Source organism: Thermobia domestica, chromosome 11 (genome assembly GCF_964235325.1).
Source record: "Thermobia domestica chromosome 11, izTheDome1.hap1.1, whole genome shotgun sequence".
Classification (NCBI taxonomy): domain Eukaryota; kingdom Metazoa; phylum Arthropoda; class Insecta; order Zygentoma; family Lepismatidae; genus Thermobia; species Thermobia domestica.
Genome location: NC_137464.1, coordinates 263,948,655 through 263,966,374, shown reverse-complemented (window position 1 = coordinate 263,966,374; position 17,720 = coordinate 263,948,655). Strand labels below are relative to the sequence as shown.

At 34.3% G+C, this 17,720-nt stretch overlaps 1 protein-coding gene across 5 annotated transcripts in view; it reads right to left on the bottom strand.

Annotated features, from left to right (window-relative positions):
- Nucleotides 1–15,492: 15,492 nt before the first annotated feature.
- The window catches only part of LOC145665031 (leucine-rich repeat-containing protein 45-like), a 55,026-nt gene continuing 52,798 nt past the window's right edge, over nucleotides 15,493–17,720 (bottom strand). For all 5 annotated transcript variants that reach the window (XM_081732248.1, XM_081732251.1, XM_081732247.1 and 2 more), the window contains exon 13: nucleotides 15,493–15,781. In XM_081732248.1, the coding sequence (XP_081588374.1) occupies nucleotides 15,673–15,781 (109 nt within the window). In that variant the 3' untranslated portion in view covers nucleotides 15,493–15,672. The remainder of the gene's footprint in view (nucleotides 15,782–17,720) is intronic.

Below are 17,720 nucleotides of genomic sequence, written 5' to 3'. Positions count from 1 at the left end.
GTAAGAATTTTAGCTGAGGGTATCATAAAATTCTCAGACCTGATCGAAGAAAAAACTAACGGCATCCAATGTTTTATTTCTTCAAGTACTATAGCCAGTCTTGCTATGCTTGTTTATTGTACCTTATATTTACCTAAAGATTCAATTGGTGTAATTCCACCTCTTGGATTTGATTATCGTGACCGTCAAAGTGTAAAAGCACTGCAATGGTTGCGGTATATGAGCAAAACAAAAGGTACTGAAATTCAGTGTTCGGAAAATGGCACCGAAAGACGCTTTGGGAAATATAAGGTTGACGGATATGAACCAAATAGTAAAACTGTGCTAGAGTTCTATGGATGTTTTTGGCATTGTTGTCCCACGTGTTATCCAGAGTTACGTCATGAACAGCTTGACGAGCCCTCGTCTTATCGTACAATTATGCAGCAACGTTATGAGGAGACTGTCATTAAAGCAAATTACCTACGTGGCCGAGGTTTTAACCTTATTGAAATGTGGGAATGTGAGTGGGATAATCAGGTGAAGAAGGACAAGTCCATACAGGAGTTTATCAAAACTCAGTGTAAGGATATTGTCGATCATTTGATCCCCAAGCATGCATTTAATGGCGGTCGCACAGAATGTTTTAATGCGCTGTATGAGTGTACTGATAATGAAAACATTCAATATCTGGATGTTACGAGTCTCTACCCCTGGGTAATGGCTCGTAAGCCGCTGCCAATAGGTATGCCAAAAATGCATAGGGGGCCAGACTTTCCAGAAGTGGAAGGTATCAATGGGCTTGTTAAATGCACCGTCTTGCCTCCAAAGGATCTTTATTTTCCGATTCTTCCATATGTTGCGGGAGGTCGATTACTTTTCGGTCTTTGCCGTACTTGTATGGAAGAGGAAAGTGTCAATGATTGTTTGCATTGCGATAAGGACCGGGCTATTACTGGTACGTTTTGCACCCCCGAACTTCATAAAGCAATACAAGCCGGATATAAGATACTCGCCATTAAAGAAATATGGGAATTTGAACTAGCCGGCTCCGAGGATCGTAATGCGCATAGTTTGTTCCGCGACTATGTAAATTCCTTCCTCCAAATGAAGCAGGAGGCATCTGGTTTTCCTGCTTCGTGTCAAAATAAAGGAGACGAAGAAAAATATATTAACGAGTATCTTGCCCATGAGGGCATTCAATTAAATCATAGCAATATCAGGAAAAACCCGGGATTGAGGTATATCTCCAAAATATTCCTCAACTCATTATATGGAAAATGGGGGCAGCGAACAGACTTGCCGCAAACAAAAATCATTGATAATCCGGAAACGTTTTTTACATATCTATTGTCGGCGCAATATGAGGTTCAATCAGTACTGCCGATTGGTGACGAACACCTAATTATGACATACAAAGACATCGAGAATGAAAACAAACCGTGGAAGTTCTCGAATGTTGTGCTTGCCGCGTTTATTACGTCATGGGCAAGGCTTCGGCTTTATGACCTCTTGACTTCAGCAGGACCTGAAAATGTTTTGTACTGTGACACGGACAGCATAATGTTTGTCCAGAGACGAAATGATAAGTCCAAGCTTACAACTGGGTCCTACCTGGGTGAGCTAACCAATGAAGTTCCGGAAGGGTGGGAAATAGACATGTTTATTGGCTTAGGGGCTAAAAATTATGCGTATAGGCTAAAAGAAATTGACACGGGAAAACTAGATTATGTATACAAAATCAGGGGTATTACTTTGGACAGTAGAACGCGAAAAGAAATTAATTTTGAACATTTTTACAATTTAGTTCGAAATAAAATTGAAAAGAAGGAGTTAAACTTCCCAGGGAGGATTTCACGTAAGACTGGGTTTACCATTGTTTCACGACCTGAAACAAAAACTCATCGAAAAGTAAATAACAAAAGACAAAGATTAAACCCCGACAGTATGACAGATTACCGTACCATTCCTTATGGTTATCAAAGTCGAAGTCCTGTCACGTAATAGATTGTGCGAATGAATGTGTGTATATATGTATATATTTATCTAATTTTACATGTAAATATAGTTTAAATAATAGTGTAAATGGAGGTGAAATCACCTATGATAATCATACATTTTCGTTAACTTGATATGACCTGGATATATCATATAAATATTCTATACTATCAGATTCCTTTCATATTCACAAGTACTGGTTATTATACCATCTTTATAACATATCTGCACCCCTCACATCGCACCCTCATTTTGTAAATAATATATTATATATTGTAAATAGATTGTTTATACAAATTTTGCAAATAGATTTTCATATACTAAATAGTTTTTATATTTCGTGAATTTTTCATATGTTGTAAATAGATTTTCATATTGTAAATAGTTTTTTATATATTGTATATACCATATTTCAATTATTAAATTAGTTTTGTTAATCAAGTACAAACAATCAATAGAACACTGTATATATCATTATATTCAATCACTTGTTATATAGTTTACAATTTTTATTTTTATTATATATCAACATTTTTATTTTTATTATGTACATTCAATTTTATTTTTATTATATATCTATATTTTAATTTTTTATTATGTATTTCGCATTTTCATTTTATTATATTTACAATTTTTTATTTTTATTCTGTTATATAATTTTTTATCATTATTTTTACAGTAAATTTTTAAAACTAAATTCATGCCTTTAATTTCTACATCCTATAAAATTAAAAAGGTACTTAATATAAAAAGTATGTGTATTCTGTATAAGATAAAGGAAGAATACATATGCTTCATATAGTATTATATAAAGTTATTTACGGACATTATACTAAAGTATGTGTATTCTGTATAAGCTAAAGGAAGAATACATATGCTTCATATACTATTATATAAAGTTATTTACGGACATTATACTAAAGTATGTGTATTCTGTATAAGATAAAGGAAGAATACATATGCTTCATATCCATAAAAATAGAGTATTAATAAAGGCACAATATTTATACTTTTCATAAAATTGCAATATCAAATTCATATATTCACTCAATGAATTAATATTTTATTAAGTTTAATAATAATCTGAATCAAATGTCAACCGAGGTTATAAATATATCCTAAAACATGAAATTACAAAATACGGTATCACAATATTTGTTTGTTCGCTCAACAAGTTCTTCTACGTCATAAAATATTGTCATCATCAATGAAACAGTGGCAGCAACCAGAAAATAGGCAGCAGCGGAATATTATCAAAGGTAAGTAAACTTTCTCTTCTTACTTAAGTTAAAATATTAAATAAACATACAAAGTGTGCCGGAAAATACCATTAGCGTCCACGGATACCAGGCGGGCGGCAAAATACAAAGCGGGCGGGGCTGAAAACTCGCGACAATAATGGTTCATAAAATTGCAATATCAAATTCATATATTCACTCAATGAATTAATATTTTATTAAGTTTAATAATAATCTGAATCAAATGTCAACCGAGGTTATAAATATATCCTAAAACATGAAATTACAAAATACGGTATCACAATATTTGTTTGTTCGCTCAACAAGTTCTTCTACGTCATAAAATATTGTCATCATCAATGAAACAGTGGCAGCAACCAGAAAATAGGCAGCAGCGGAATATTATCAAAGGTAAGTAAACTTTCTCTTCTTACTTAAGTTAAAATATTAAATAAACATACAAAGTGTGCCGGAAAATACCATTAGCGTCCACGGATACCAGGCGGGCGGCAAAATACAAAGCGGGCGGGGCTGAAAACTCGCGACAATAATGGCGCCAGCGAAAAGTTAACGTTCAATACAGTGCGGCAGTCGGTAATATACAAAGTAGATGGGCGGAAAAAGTATAAAGAAAAGTCGCGCCATAACCGGACAGTGCGGGCGCCAACGGAACCATCTTACACGCGTTGTCAATCCAGGATAATTGCAGTCATTACTTCAATTACATACGTCATACTCCATCATATCTTCAATTACATACACCGTACGCAATCATAATTACAGTTACACACGTCATACTCTTTCATGAGTTCAATTACAAATACTCATTCCGCTAGGTACACTATCATTACTTCAATTACCAAAAGGTCATACAATACAGTAATCCACGGATTAATCCGAGGATTTCTTTACGTTTGCTGCATAGTACTACTCACACCCAGCTCAGGGCACTTTCGTTTTATTTTTTTAAAAATGTTTTTAGACTCATCTTGATGCAAAGACATTACGCATATAGGCGATTTAACGTATTTTAGGAGAATAATTTTGTGGTTCGTTGACGTTCCGTCGCTTCTCTGCCGGTGGTGGTATAATTTTCAAAACGGAAGTGGGACCAATTTTTGGCTGCGGGACCTCCAATTTTTGTGGACATGTCACTAGTTTCCTATCGGTGGTCCATCGACGCTAACGGCATGGGATTTTCCCCTCACGAGTGAGGCAGATTGTAATCGACCAAGAGTGTTTTGGAAAAATGGGAAACATCTTCCGACTTCGACTTCTGAATAATCCGTTTAGGATCAAGTCGAATCAAGGCTGCGCCACGCGAAGGTAGAACAAGTGAGGCAATCGTTCCAAGCACTACGCTCGACAGCTTCCGTCTCATTCAAGACTTAGACTCTTCAGGAAAAGTAACAAGTTTATTACTTGTAATTTATTCTTTGAGTCAAAGTATTTTGCAATAAACCATCGTTTTGTAAGATATTTTTACGATTTTATACTATTAATTTCGAAAATTGTACTCATAATATAATTTCCCATCATGGATTTGAAAAAGCAAAGTTGGAACAAAGAAAGATCTCCGATCCACATGTCTCTTCATGTTTGATATGGAAGTCTCATCTTCATTATTGACCCTTAATTTATTTTAGTCCTAGGCAACGCGAATCGACGGGATGGCTCTAAGTGAAAGCATTCATTTAGATGGTTAAGTAATCAGGAAATTCCTGCTGTTATTTCACGAAACACAACAGATCTTGAGGAAAAAAAAAACAATTTTGCTTACCAGGGGGAGGGAGTAAATCATCTGCTTACGTTTGATTAGCTAGGAAGAAGGCAAGGGCGCCGATCCTGGGGGGCCGGGCCCGCTCAAAGCTCATGTAGGCCTCCTTTGTATTTATGAATATACAATATTTGGCATAATTAGAGTGTAATTTGTCTTAAAATCTTCATATATATATCTTCTGCATTTGAATGCCCCCCCCCCCCAGATTTACAGAGAAATTGGCGTCCTTGGAAGATCTAGTGAAATGAATAAAAATGTGATAACGTAATACTTGAACAACTCTATCTAATGGAGAAAAGTACATTAGTATTCAACACTTCTTTCAGTTTTAAGCATTTCAAAGATTCTCGTAATTTAGTAGCGTCCCGGATTTGCATTTTTGAAGTACGGGAACTTTATCTATACCTTAACGTGGGAATCGGTTTCGGACCATGCACTTAAGCCGCTTTGCCACAAGAGGCACACGGAGTTTTTCTTTCGATTTCCTTAGGAATATTGCGAATGGTATAACTTTTAAAACTATGTTTAAAAAAGAATACACATCGACATAATAAGATGTTAATCTGATAACTAGGAAATATATTGAATTGTATTTAATTTGTTCTCACGCTACCAAAACAGTACTTATGCCTTTTTTATTCCAGCTTTTTAATATAAGCATTTCAGACTATTGTATGTTCCAGGACGATACAATTCTAGTTCATGTATATGCTAGCTTTGGAAATACAGTAGAGTTTCGCTTATCCGACATAAACGGGCAGGTAGAACGTTGGATAATATCTATGTGTTAAGAAAAGACCTATTAAAAGTAAAATTTATGATATAATTTTACATATTACGCATTTAATAATAATGTTTTTATAACAAATAACTGCACTGCACTGAATCAGGGACGTATCCAGCGTGAGGGCCTGAGAGCTGTCTCTCTCCGAAACTCAAGCACTTTTTAATAAACTTGCCTTTACCCTTTTGATGTTCTTTTATATCAGTTTACTAGTAGTCAGTGTCCAAACTTTGGGCAATGTGCTGTTGTCTTGTTATAATTCTAAGAACATACCATAATGTCATTATATCAGGTGCAGTGGCGTATTTAGGGGGGTGGCTTCCGGGCTTAAGCCCCCCACGAAATCTTACTTAGTATAGTAAAGTAAATGAAATATCTTGCAGAATTTTCACATTTCCAGGCAAATCCCCCCCCCGAAAGTTAGCAAAGACCCTCCCGAAACAAAATCGAAAATACGCCACTGACCAGGTGGAATTAAAGAGCAGTTTTAAATAGGATTAACATTTCGTTTCCGTTCTGTTTTTAACTTTAATATATTAGAACGATACACTCCATGTCTTCTTGCTATTTTTGTTATGTGATATACGTAGCAGACAGTTTTCTTTAGTTACATTTCTCTCGAAAATATGTTTCATTTTGTTTGTGCTATAATGCATTTTCCAAAATAAACCGGTTTATAAATGAAAAGTAGGAAAAAGTTTAAGAGAAGTACAGAACTGTTGCATTATTATTATTATTATTATTATTATTATTATTATTATTATTATTATTATTATTATTATTATTATTATTATTATTATTGATATTTAAAAACATTAGAATTACGTGCTTACGAGGATTCGTGTTGGGCCTCCTCCGAATAGAAAATCTGGATACGTGTCTGCACTGAATGATAGACGTATGAGTCAAGGTGTAGATGGGCGCGCTAGGCGATAGACTCCACAGCATGAAAAATAGATTAAGACCACAACTTGCAGATCTTCTTGCCGATTGGTGCTATTTGCAATGATATATCGGATCATACGGTATGTGGAACAAAGGATGGTCGGATAAGCGAGACCATGGTGTATTGGTGTTTCACGCACCTAAACCTGTAAAATGTTTGTATAAACAATTCTTTCACTCCCTAGCTAAATTTGTGGGTATGATCACACACCATGCCTCATAAAGTATAGTCTTATAAAGAAAAAAAATATTTTTTTAGCTAAAACCTAAAGAAAAGCCAATTTCATTTTTTTAAATAAGGGCAAACTAGTCCACTTCATCACGATAAATCACGTTTGGTACTAAGATGTCTTTTTCTGTCCTTATATATCCTTCACATTTCGTTGGAGACAAAATTGTTTTTCCCCCAAGAAAACAGGATGAGAGAAGCTATACAACAGCATGAACAGAAAACAATAGCTATTAACAATAGTTCTCTAATCCTAGATAAATACGTCATTACAGAAAAATATCCGTAAGTTGTCCTTAATATATTGCTTCGGTTCTTATTAACATAAAAATTATGTTTTGTAAAAAAAAATGGGATGGGATGGGATGGGATTCGATGTGGTGTCAAAATAATAAAATAACTACGACTCCGCCACTCTATCCACCTAACCACGGAGGCTACGTTGTGTTGGCTCTTTTTTTTAAAGAAATAATCTTCATAACCATGGTCCGTATCGCTTTGAACCTTAAGATAAGTTTTTCTGTTTAATTCTATATTTTCGTACGACATCTTAGTTACAGAAGCTAATTTATATTTGGCAGGCAATCTACACACTAGGTTTTAACCAATAAATGCAACATTTTACTCCAGTATCCAGTTCCTTGATCCAACTCCTCGACTCCCCTACTGAATTCCCTCCACAATTGTGATCTGCTACTGAAAAAATCCCTAGAAATCATCGTTGCCAGTATACACAAAACCGAGCATAATTTTGTTTTTTGCTTATATTTTTATTATTTTATTATATTTTTTGGAAATATCTCCTTAGATGGATTGCTTTCTATTATCTCCACATACTAATAACTGAATTTTACCCATAAACGTAAGGAAAATGGAATAAATGCGAAAAATCGCTAGTTACAGTATACGCGCAATTTTTTTTTTTTTTTTTTTTTTTTTTTTTTTTTTTTTGCGCATGGGAGTACATCAACTATGGCTACTAAAATAGATTATTTGTTGAATGCTGAATATGGGCTTAATTCAACCAAAACCAAATCAATTTGTGCTGGATTGGACAATCCAGTAGGTTGTATTGGGAAAGGGGTTTGCGTCTGATGTGAAGTTGAATTAGGCAGAGTAGGACAAATTTGTAAATTTGGTCCCGTTTGTTTCGTACTACTTGGATTCTGAAGTGGACATTACATTTATAAAATTCCTGGCGCTGCGAAAACCATTGAGTGAAAAATTAGTGATGGGAAAAAGGGAACATTTCATGCTCCTCGAAATACTGTATACTTAAATTCCAGTGATTGACTTAATTTTTGGAAATTTTACAGTCTGTGGAACATGCTGTAAAACACAGTAAGGCTTCCAGTGTTGTACCACGTGAATATTTTGATTTGTGTATAGATAATGTTCGTAATTACGTACAATCGCAGTGTTTTACATATAGAGAACTTGCAGGAATCCATACATATGCTAATGAGCAGAGTATTATCAATGAAATGAGCATCAGTTTTCCAAGTGTATATCTTGTTAATGAGGGTGGTGGTGTGAAAATTCATGAAAAAAGCTTAAAATTGTAAATGAAAGTATTTTGTAAAGCAAAATCATTGAAAAATTCGGGATGAACTATTTGACGGTATGCAAACACAAACAAAGTGGAGAGAAACTGATACTCAGCCTTTGGAGGGTATTGATGAGCTGGACTGTGTTGAACAAAAAAACTTCACAAAGAAGAAAAGTGATCTTCTAGTTATAGTGTAGATAGTGTAATAAATTTAGTTTATCTAATAAATATTATAGTGAAATTGAAATATTTTATTTACAAAGATATTTGTGTTCGTCTAATATACTTAAATATGATTTTTGAAAAAGCTCAGTAATATTTTACGTTTTATGAAAAGAAATCCTACCATATTTTCCTTTTATGTTATTATTTATAGTAATCAACTCACTTACATAAATTGCTTTTATCATAAAGATAAAAGGGAAAATATCGTACTTGAATTCATTATTATAGAAATCTTTCTTAAGTATGATAGTACATTTTGTATTTGAAAATAAAAGTTTTAAAATAATTACTTACTCAAATGTTTGTAAGTTTTTAAAAAGTCCTATCATATTATTACTAATGATAATAATACATCCACATACCTGTTTTAATTTTTAAGAAAGCCTCGTTTTAAGCATTTAAAATCGTTTTTATTATTCTACAAAAAGTTCAGGATTTCAAATATTATAAGTTTTTCAATTCAATGATAGAAAGTATAAAATATGTTTTATGATATATATTTAATTACTTAATTGATCACAAAACATATTTTTAGTGGAAAACAGGTAATGCTTCATGAAAAAGAAATACTAGAAATATTTTAACAAAAATAAAAATACAAATTATTTATTGGTAATATTTACACGATACAAAAATCTGTTTCTCAAAAAATATTACTATATAGTGTTCATCTTATCGAAGAATTAAAAAATGATGATAAGTACATTAGTTATTGCTTTACAAAGTTTTTAGTTGAGGTCTTGAACAAGTTTTCACGTGTTTTTCAAAAAAAGGCCAATGTTCACTGTATCACTGGAATTGCAACTACAAAGGTCAATGTTCACTGTATCACTGGAATTGCAACTACAACTAACACTGTATATTGTTTACACTTCTTTGTAAAAAAAAAAAAAGTTGTAACTTCACTATTAAGAAAAAGTCTTGATACTGATGAATGATGACCATGATGTGAGCAAACACGGATAGTGGTCTTGCAGTACAAAGATGATCACATATACTATTCTTTTATTTTCTGAAGATAGAAACTATAATTTAAAATTTATTTCATCTATAATAATGAACAAATAAAGAAATGGTAACTGTAAATAATACATGTAATAAATATACATTAACCACAAAAATTTAAAAAAAAATATGTAATAATAAGGAAGAAGGAAAACCTTTGGAATCATTCACTTTTACGTCCCACGGTTATGCTAGTTAGGCTAAAGGGGACGGTGATGATGAGAAATGAATGAAATGGTGGAATGAAGGAAGTGGGAGGAAACGGGAGAACCCTGAAAAAACCCACGCATACGATGTTTCTTCACCGCAAAGCTCACTTCCCTCGTGCTGGGATCGAACGAAAGACCACATGCACCAGAGTTGAGCACTACCACTGAGCCATCGCGGCCCCCAGTAAGGAAGAATAAATTAAAAAGTTACAATGTATACCTGCAATAATATATACACTAATCGGCGATCCTTTATTTCTGATGATGAGAACGTATGATGAAAATCGTATAATGACTTCCCTTTAGCTTACAGATAAATATCAATATGAATAACATCCACGAAAGAACGATTTCACACTTTAAACTGGTTTATTATTGAATATATAATAAACAGAATTTCGACGTATAGGATTTGAATTTTTAGGATTTAGATTTCTGGGCTTTCGGCATCTATGGAAATTTAGCCCGTCACGTACGAAGGATGACGTCCCTCGGCGAGCAAACGATCCCGGGAAAGAAGGAAGAAAGCGGACTGGGACCTATAAGTTTGGTACCACCCTGGCATTTGCCTGTTGTGAATGAGGAAAACCTCGTTGATATGGATTGCCTGTAAAAGCCTTGAACACTTTTTCGACCGAGTGCCCACCGGGATTCGAACCCGAGACCGTCGACGTAGAAATTGAATGTACTCTATTACATATGTAGAAAATCAGATGCATCGAAGTATTATATATATGCTCTTCATTATAAACATACACGGAGACACATCGTACACCTAATTTAGTAGAGCTGTCTGTATTTGAATTGAATTGAATTGAATTGAATTTCTCTTTATTTCAGCGCGCGAGATTCAGCCGGAGGCTGCTCTGCCACCTAACCCTTGTCATCATTACAAAGAAAAGAAAGAAAAAATAGAGACACAAATGCAATTTATTGTGATAGCTGCAGATATTTGAACATGAAACAGTAATTCGTTAGCTGCAAACATACCTACGTAAAGGTTACGAAACAAAGAATTTGTTTGAAGAGTATGTATAATTGTAACGTAGACGACATGGATTTACATATATTATGTGTTATTAAAATAAAAAATAATAATTACGTACCTTTATATTCTTTTAAAAGTCCATGATTATATTTGGTGCTCCACTTCCAAGAGGGATTGAAACTCTTCATATGTTATACAGGACACTGGTGCTGGTAGGGGGTCCTTAAAATGAACTTCCAGACGAAAACAGCCTTGTCTGATGAGGTTCCAATGTTGCACAGCGTTGACTTCTACAGCTTGGCTAATGTCGAAGACGAAGATAGTGTATCCTTGAGGAAAGTCAAGGCAAGTGATGTTATTGCCATGATTAGAAAAATGGATGCCTGAACCATAGAGTAAGGTGTGATATGAAGAAACATAAAGGTTGTTTTGAAAATTTGGTTGTAAATGTTTTGAAGGAACAGGTTTTCCATCGATGTATAATAAGGAAAAATTAATATCGAAATGTTTGAAATTGAATGAAGTTATCGTTCCTGAGTATGCATCGTTTTGAATGAACGCCACAATCACTTGAGTTGGTAGTACTCCCATAAATAAATTTCTATTGTTTTTGATTAAAGACACTTTGGAATGACGAACGATTTCGTTTGCACTCTTGTGAGAGATGTTTCTCGGGTATTGATTTTAGTAGGTTGTTATGTGCTAGTTTTATTGTAGGACAACAACAATCTTTTTAATATGTAAAGTACAGTCTAAAATATTTACTCTAGCCTCAATAGAAGAATCACTAGTGATGAGACAAAAATTTGCGTTAGCAGGAATCAATTTGAAGCGTAGTTCCACTCCTTGGATTAAAAAATTAAAAACATCAGAATGAAGATGTCCAAGCATATCAAATTTTGCACTTTTTGTAAAATCATAACTGTAGAAATCTCTTAATAACACTAGTTTTTGCATCCATATGTCCAGCAGTAGAAATATCTTGAAACCACAACCCACATTGTAGATGTGTATTTTTAGCAGATTCATCATAATTTAACAGTTTCTCGATGTATGATCGATCTATGTATTCATCATTTGTTCCTGGTATCACAAATTTCATAGCTGTATTGTCAGCTAGTGAACTGATTGGTTTTTATGTAATGACATGATTATCTAATATACTGGCTCGTGTTCGTTTTGCATATCTAGTTCATTTTTACTCGTTTGCAAGATTGATGATGTAAGAAAGCCATGATGATGGTAATTTAATAAAGAGGTCGGCTGATAGTTTCCTCTTCGTATAAGACTTATTTTTCTTTGTTTTCTGTGTACGTTTCATCTTTTTACCCTTGTTCTTCTTTGTGTTCTTCTTCCTCTTGATTATGTGTAATGATGAAAGGTGGAAGACGGAATGATGCCCAGCTCCTCTTTTCCTTCATTAATATCAAGATCCTAACATAGATTTAAGTTTATTTTTACTTTTTGTTGCAAAATGGACTTCGCTTCACCGATTCGCTGGCGAAAAAAGCAACAGTGACTAAGTGTTAGAGCATTCACTGCTGGTGCATGCGGTCTTTGGTTCGATTCTAGCTCGCGATAAGTGAACTTTGTGGTGGAAAAACACCGTGTGCGTGGGTCTTCTCGACGTTCTCCAATTTCCTTCCACTTTCTTCATTCCCTAGCCGGCATAAACGTGGGACGTAAAACTTAAAAATTTCATTTTCTTGATGAAAGGATTCGTTAATAGATTGGTTACCATCGATGGCGTCATTAATAAGGTTTGCTCCAGATTTTAATAATTCCTTTCCTATCGTTTTAGCGCCTTGTTTCACGAATGGCATGACTGAGCGAAATTATTCTCCATGGAAACTTCCAATATCATGTCGAACTTGATAAGGTGATCCAACATAAACGTTTCCAGTTCCAGAAAGAGCTTGTTTTTGTTAATATTGTAAATATGGATTATTCATAATTGTTGATGTTGTCGCAGTGGTCGGAAATGTAGTTTAACGCACACAGTTCGGAAAGTAAATGTCAATGGTGAGCCTGTACTGTCTCATATGTATTTTTGTGTGTTCAAAATACATATTTTGTATAGGCACATAATGGGGAGGGTTAAAAATTTCTATAGCATTGCTTCCGAATGTATGATTCACAAGATTCATGTTTATGATACGTAATAACGGAATTTCGATGGCCATCTTGTTTTAACAATTGCAATCCTAACTAATTTTTTTCTTCCCTTGAAGAGGAAATATCAAGAAACGCTGAAACATATTCTTAATTATTTTAAGAGAGAAATATAAATACAAGATTTAATATCTCTAATCTTAAATCGAGATATGGACATATTATAATAATTTTAATTCATACCCCTTCTTCCTTCTCACCGCGTTTCTTCCCTTCTGGGTCAAATGTCAAAAAGCGCTTGAAGGCATGTTTAATTATTTTAAATGAAAAGTCTATGTACCAAAATTTCATATCTCTTAACCTTCAGAGATTCCAAGATATAGGCATTTTTAGATCAATTGCCTCCCCCTATCCTGTCAAATTTCCACAAATCCTTCCTTAGTGGGACCTTCAATCACAAATCTGTCAAAATTTCACGTTTTCTATCTTAAGCGGTTTTGCCTTGACGTTAATCAATCAGTTAGACAGAATTTCCTTTATATACAGAAATATCCAGTTCAGTAACTATCAAACTTATCTCGCATTTCGTATTTGACGTAATTCTTTTACACAGTCCCATTTTTCAATTTGCATAATTCCAATAAACAGGAATTTTAAAGCGCATTCCAAGTTAAGCACAACTACTTTAACAAAGGTAAGATAACAGCGCCGTTGTGTCATACCTCTGCAATAGACATCTCTTAAGCAAAATACGCATGTATAATGCAAGTCTCAATAAATGATTTCCCTCCGGTTAAGTAAAAGAGAAAACAGAAAATTACTGTAGCTACGAAATAATTCGGGATAAAAATATAGGACCAGAATTTCCGTACGACTTAACTCGGGATAAGTCTTTAAGGGGTTCCGATATTTTTGCTTCAAGGGAGAAAATATTTTTATCATGTCAGATTATTGAATTCAATATACTATAACTGCTTCCCGGTTATATACTCTTTTGTCTCCGACTATACAAGGCAACTTAAGGAAAAATCCACTTTAATATATTTTTATGTTCTTGAAAAAAAAAAAAAACTTTCTTTATGTTGGTGTACATTGATGACAAACCAATTTACTTCAATCGTCGTTACCAACAGAACAAAGCAGTCTTTCATTTCAATTCTATTTTCCTAGAACCAGGTGTGATTAAGACAGACAGGCAGGCACCAGTCCACAGTCGCCACTATTGCTAATCAGTTTATTTGAACTAAAGCACTCTTATATATATGGTGTTTATTAATATTTAGTGAGTTTTTGGATATTTTCATTTAGTTAGTTAGCAACATTTACATGCTTGAGAAACTAAAATCAGCAATATTCTCTCACGAAACGTAATGTTCCGATAAAAGAATCAATGTTGCTGGAACTAAATATTTTACTTAAGAGTATGGTTTCTATATGTTTTATATGTACAATTGTGTTTGCTCATCCCGAGTATTTGAACAAACTGTCGTCAACCCTTCGGGATTTTCCGTTGAAAGAATAATGCATCAGCCATCCTGAGAAATACGTTTTTAACGAACAGTCTGCATTTTATATCAAGAGGAAGTGAATGTGCTGAGTAAGGAGTTCATCTCTGTTGTATAAGCTGCAAAAATCATCAAGAATACATATCCACAATAACATTTTCGGCAGGAAGTATTCGTCGGAGCTGCTACTCCCCGCTTTTTCCCTCTTCAAATAGTGCAAATAGTAAGGAAAAATGTAAGGATCAAAATATGACAGTTTATAAGTGAACCATGATCGAAAGGGTTAAATACCTTTAATTATTATTTGAAGTTATAATCTCTTAAAGTTTTGTTGAAAACTTTGTGTGCTGTGTTTTTTCTAACAATTCAAATTACCAATAAATCTTCATTATCCAGGTAGTGTATTTTTTTTTAGTATTTGTATGATTGAAGATGTCTCGTAGTCACATTGAATTGCATACATTTTTTAACATTCCGAACCACGGGTGAACAACAGTGGAATTGTAGATATAATTGTCTTCCACAGAACAAAAAGGTTACGATACAAAACTTCCCAGAGAAACGAGAAAGTGACCAAAAGATTTCCTGAAGATGATTATGATAATTGTGATACCGATCGCTAAGAAATCGACCCCACAGAGACGTGAGGATTATAGAACTATTACTCTCACAGCAGATGCTGCAAAAATTTTGCTTCGAATATTGAACAGAAAGTTGTATGGAAGAACAAATGAAAAACCTGAGGAGAAACAATTCGGGTTCAGAAAAGGTAAGGCCACAAGAGATATAACTGAAAATGTTCGGTATTTTTTCTTTGACAAAATTTCATTTATAGACATAAGATAGTAATAAAACACTCCTAAGTAAAGGCTGGTTAGCTAAGGCCTGTGTTAGAACAGAAAACATAACAAATATGTTATCACCAGCACTAAATGACAAAGAATGATTTTCTGAAAATAATTTATTGACATTTTTCTTGTTTTTTTCTACAAACATATTAACATTGCAAATTTCATTTAAATTTTATACAATTACACTCACGCACACACTTACATCACAGGTGATTCATGGGATCACGCAAGATGAAATTCTCAAGAATAACAATTGCAAAGTAGATTGTTTACGCTCAAGGATTCCCTGGGACTTGCCTTGGAAAGCCTACGACTGGAACTAAACTTCCTAAATATTTGTTAAACGCTGCATACAACACTCCTACGCGTTCCACTTCATCAGCCCTGGAAAGGAAAGTGAAAAGCTACACTAAATCTACGCTTGTTTTAAAAAAGAGGGTTTCATATACACTATACAAGCATGAAATATATAGATTGATCTGCAGGAGAAATACCAGAGATCTCTTGTGGCTATCGTTTTCAGTGTGGAGACCCAGCTTCGAATCCCGGCAAACTCATGACCACGTTATTCATTCGAAACACACATTAAGCTGTAGCTCCACGTCTCATATAGCATCCATGCTGAAACCGAACATTACACTGGAAACCAACCAACCAAGGAGAAATAATTGAGAAATCACTCTATCTTCCAAACGAAATTAAATTTGGTCTGGTTTTGTTCTTCAGTTCCAGGTGCTTGATGAGAAAGTATTTGAAATTTTATACCCCTAAGCAGTGGCCCAGCAAGAAATACAGTATTTCATGTAGACGCCTAATAATTGCTATGTCGTAGAAACGCAAGAACACATACGTGTGTATATACTCGTATGAAGCATTACTGTGCATTACACTGGGTGTTTAAGATAAAATGTTCAGTGGTTATAAATTAAAATGACGAAACAAAAAGTGAGAGAGGAAAATGTCAGAAGATACACAAAATGGTGGATCTGCTCACCCGAAAATTATAAATGGTAAGGTAAATAATTTGATACATCATTGAAAGGATCATGTACAGTAAAAAGCTATCAGTTTTTATAGGAAAAATGAGTCGTCCAGTTTCGAAACGTCTGTTTCCACAAAACCTCAAAAAACTTACCAAAAAAAAAAAAAAAAAAGGTAGGATCTGATTGTTTTGTAGAACTGGGAATATTTCTGTGTGTTCACGTGAAAAACTTGAACATCCTCAAATATTTTCAGCTCTACAAAACGCTTCGATCCTACAGTTTTTCTTGGTTTTCTGGGCTTTTTAGGTAAAAGGACAAGATACGTTTTGAAACTGGACGACTCAAATCTTTTACATGTGAGACACCGTTAACTATAAGTTTTATCTGACTGTCTAAAAATTTAGAATCAGTAGTGGTCATGTTGTAAACGGTAGCCTACACGAAAAACATTTTTTCGTATAAAAGCTGTTTCCCCATGATTCCTTCAATGATATATCAAATTACATATATCCTTGTGAGGAAAGCAGTGTGCTCCACTCGATGTGCATTCTGATATTTTTTACAATCTCAATTTTTGTTTCGCCTGTTTACCTTTAGCGATTTATAACCATTGGAGGCTTTATCTGAATATACAAGAAACAATAATTAAATGCTGGCCATTTCGTACACACGAGAAGCTGTTCCTACAGAACTTGTTTGTTTCCCAATGATCTTTTCCAATGGATTACGTAAAGTATTATATGCATTGCTATTTTAAATTATCGGCTCAAATTGCAGATATTTCAATAGGACAAGCAAATTTCTCCATTCGATGCTACCTCTAACATTTTCCTTATATCATACGTTTGTTCCATCCATTCATCTCCAAATGTTTGTGATCTGAAGCAGCCACTGTCCAGAGAACATCAGAGATATGACGTTTGATGCACTGGCCCTGAAATCAAATGGCAGATCAGGATTATCCCAACACGAAGTTTATTAATTTATTTCAATACAGGTAGCTTACCAGTTGCCTCATGATACTGGTAAATACATGAAACGTATTAATTCTCTCACCGGGAATACAATCAGGTGCCACACACAACGAAGTAGGCGGAGTAAAAGTTCGGCAAAGCAGGAGGTCAGTAACATTATTAAAAATTTAACTGCCCAATTTCCTTTTAATTCCGTCTATTAGCATTTGTAGATGGTAATGTATATGCTAACGGGAAAGAGCTCAAAAAGATAATTTTTCAACATCATTGTACTAAGGGGATGAGAGCGTGACTTGAGCTGCATCAGACCCCTGCTTACGCCACTGCTCCATGGCGATAAGAAACGGTGTGCACTAAAATAAAGAT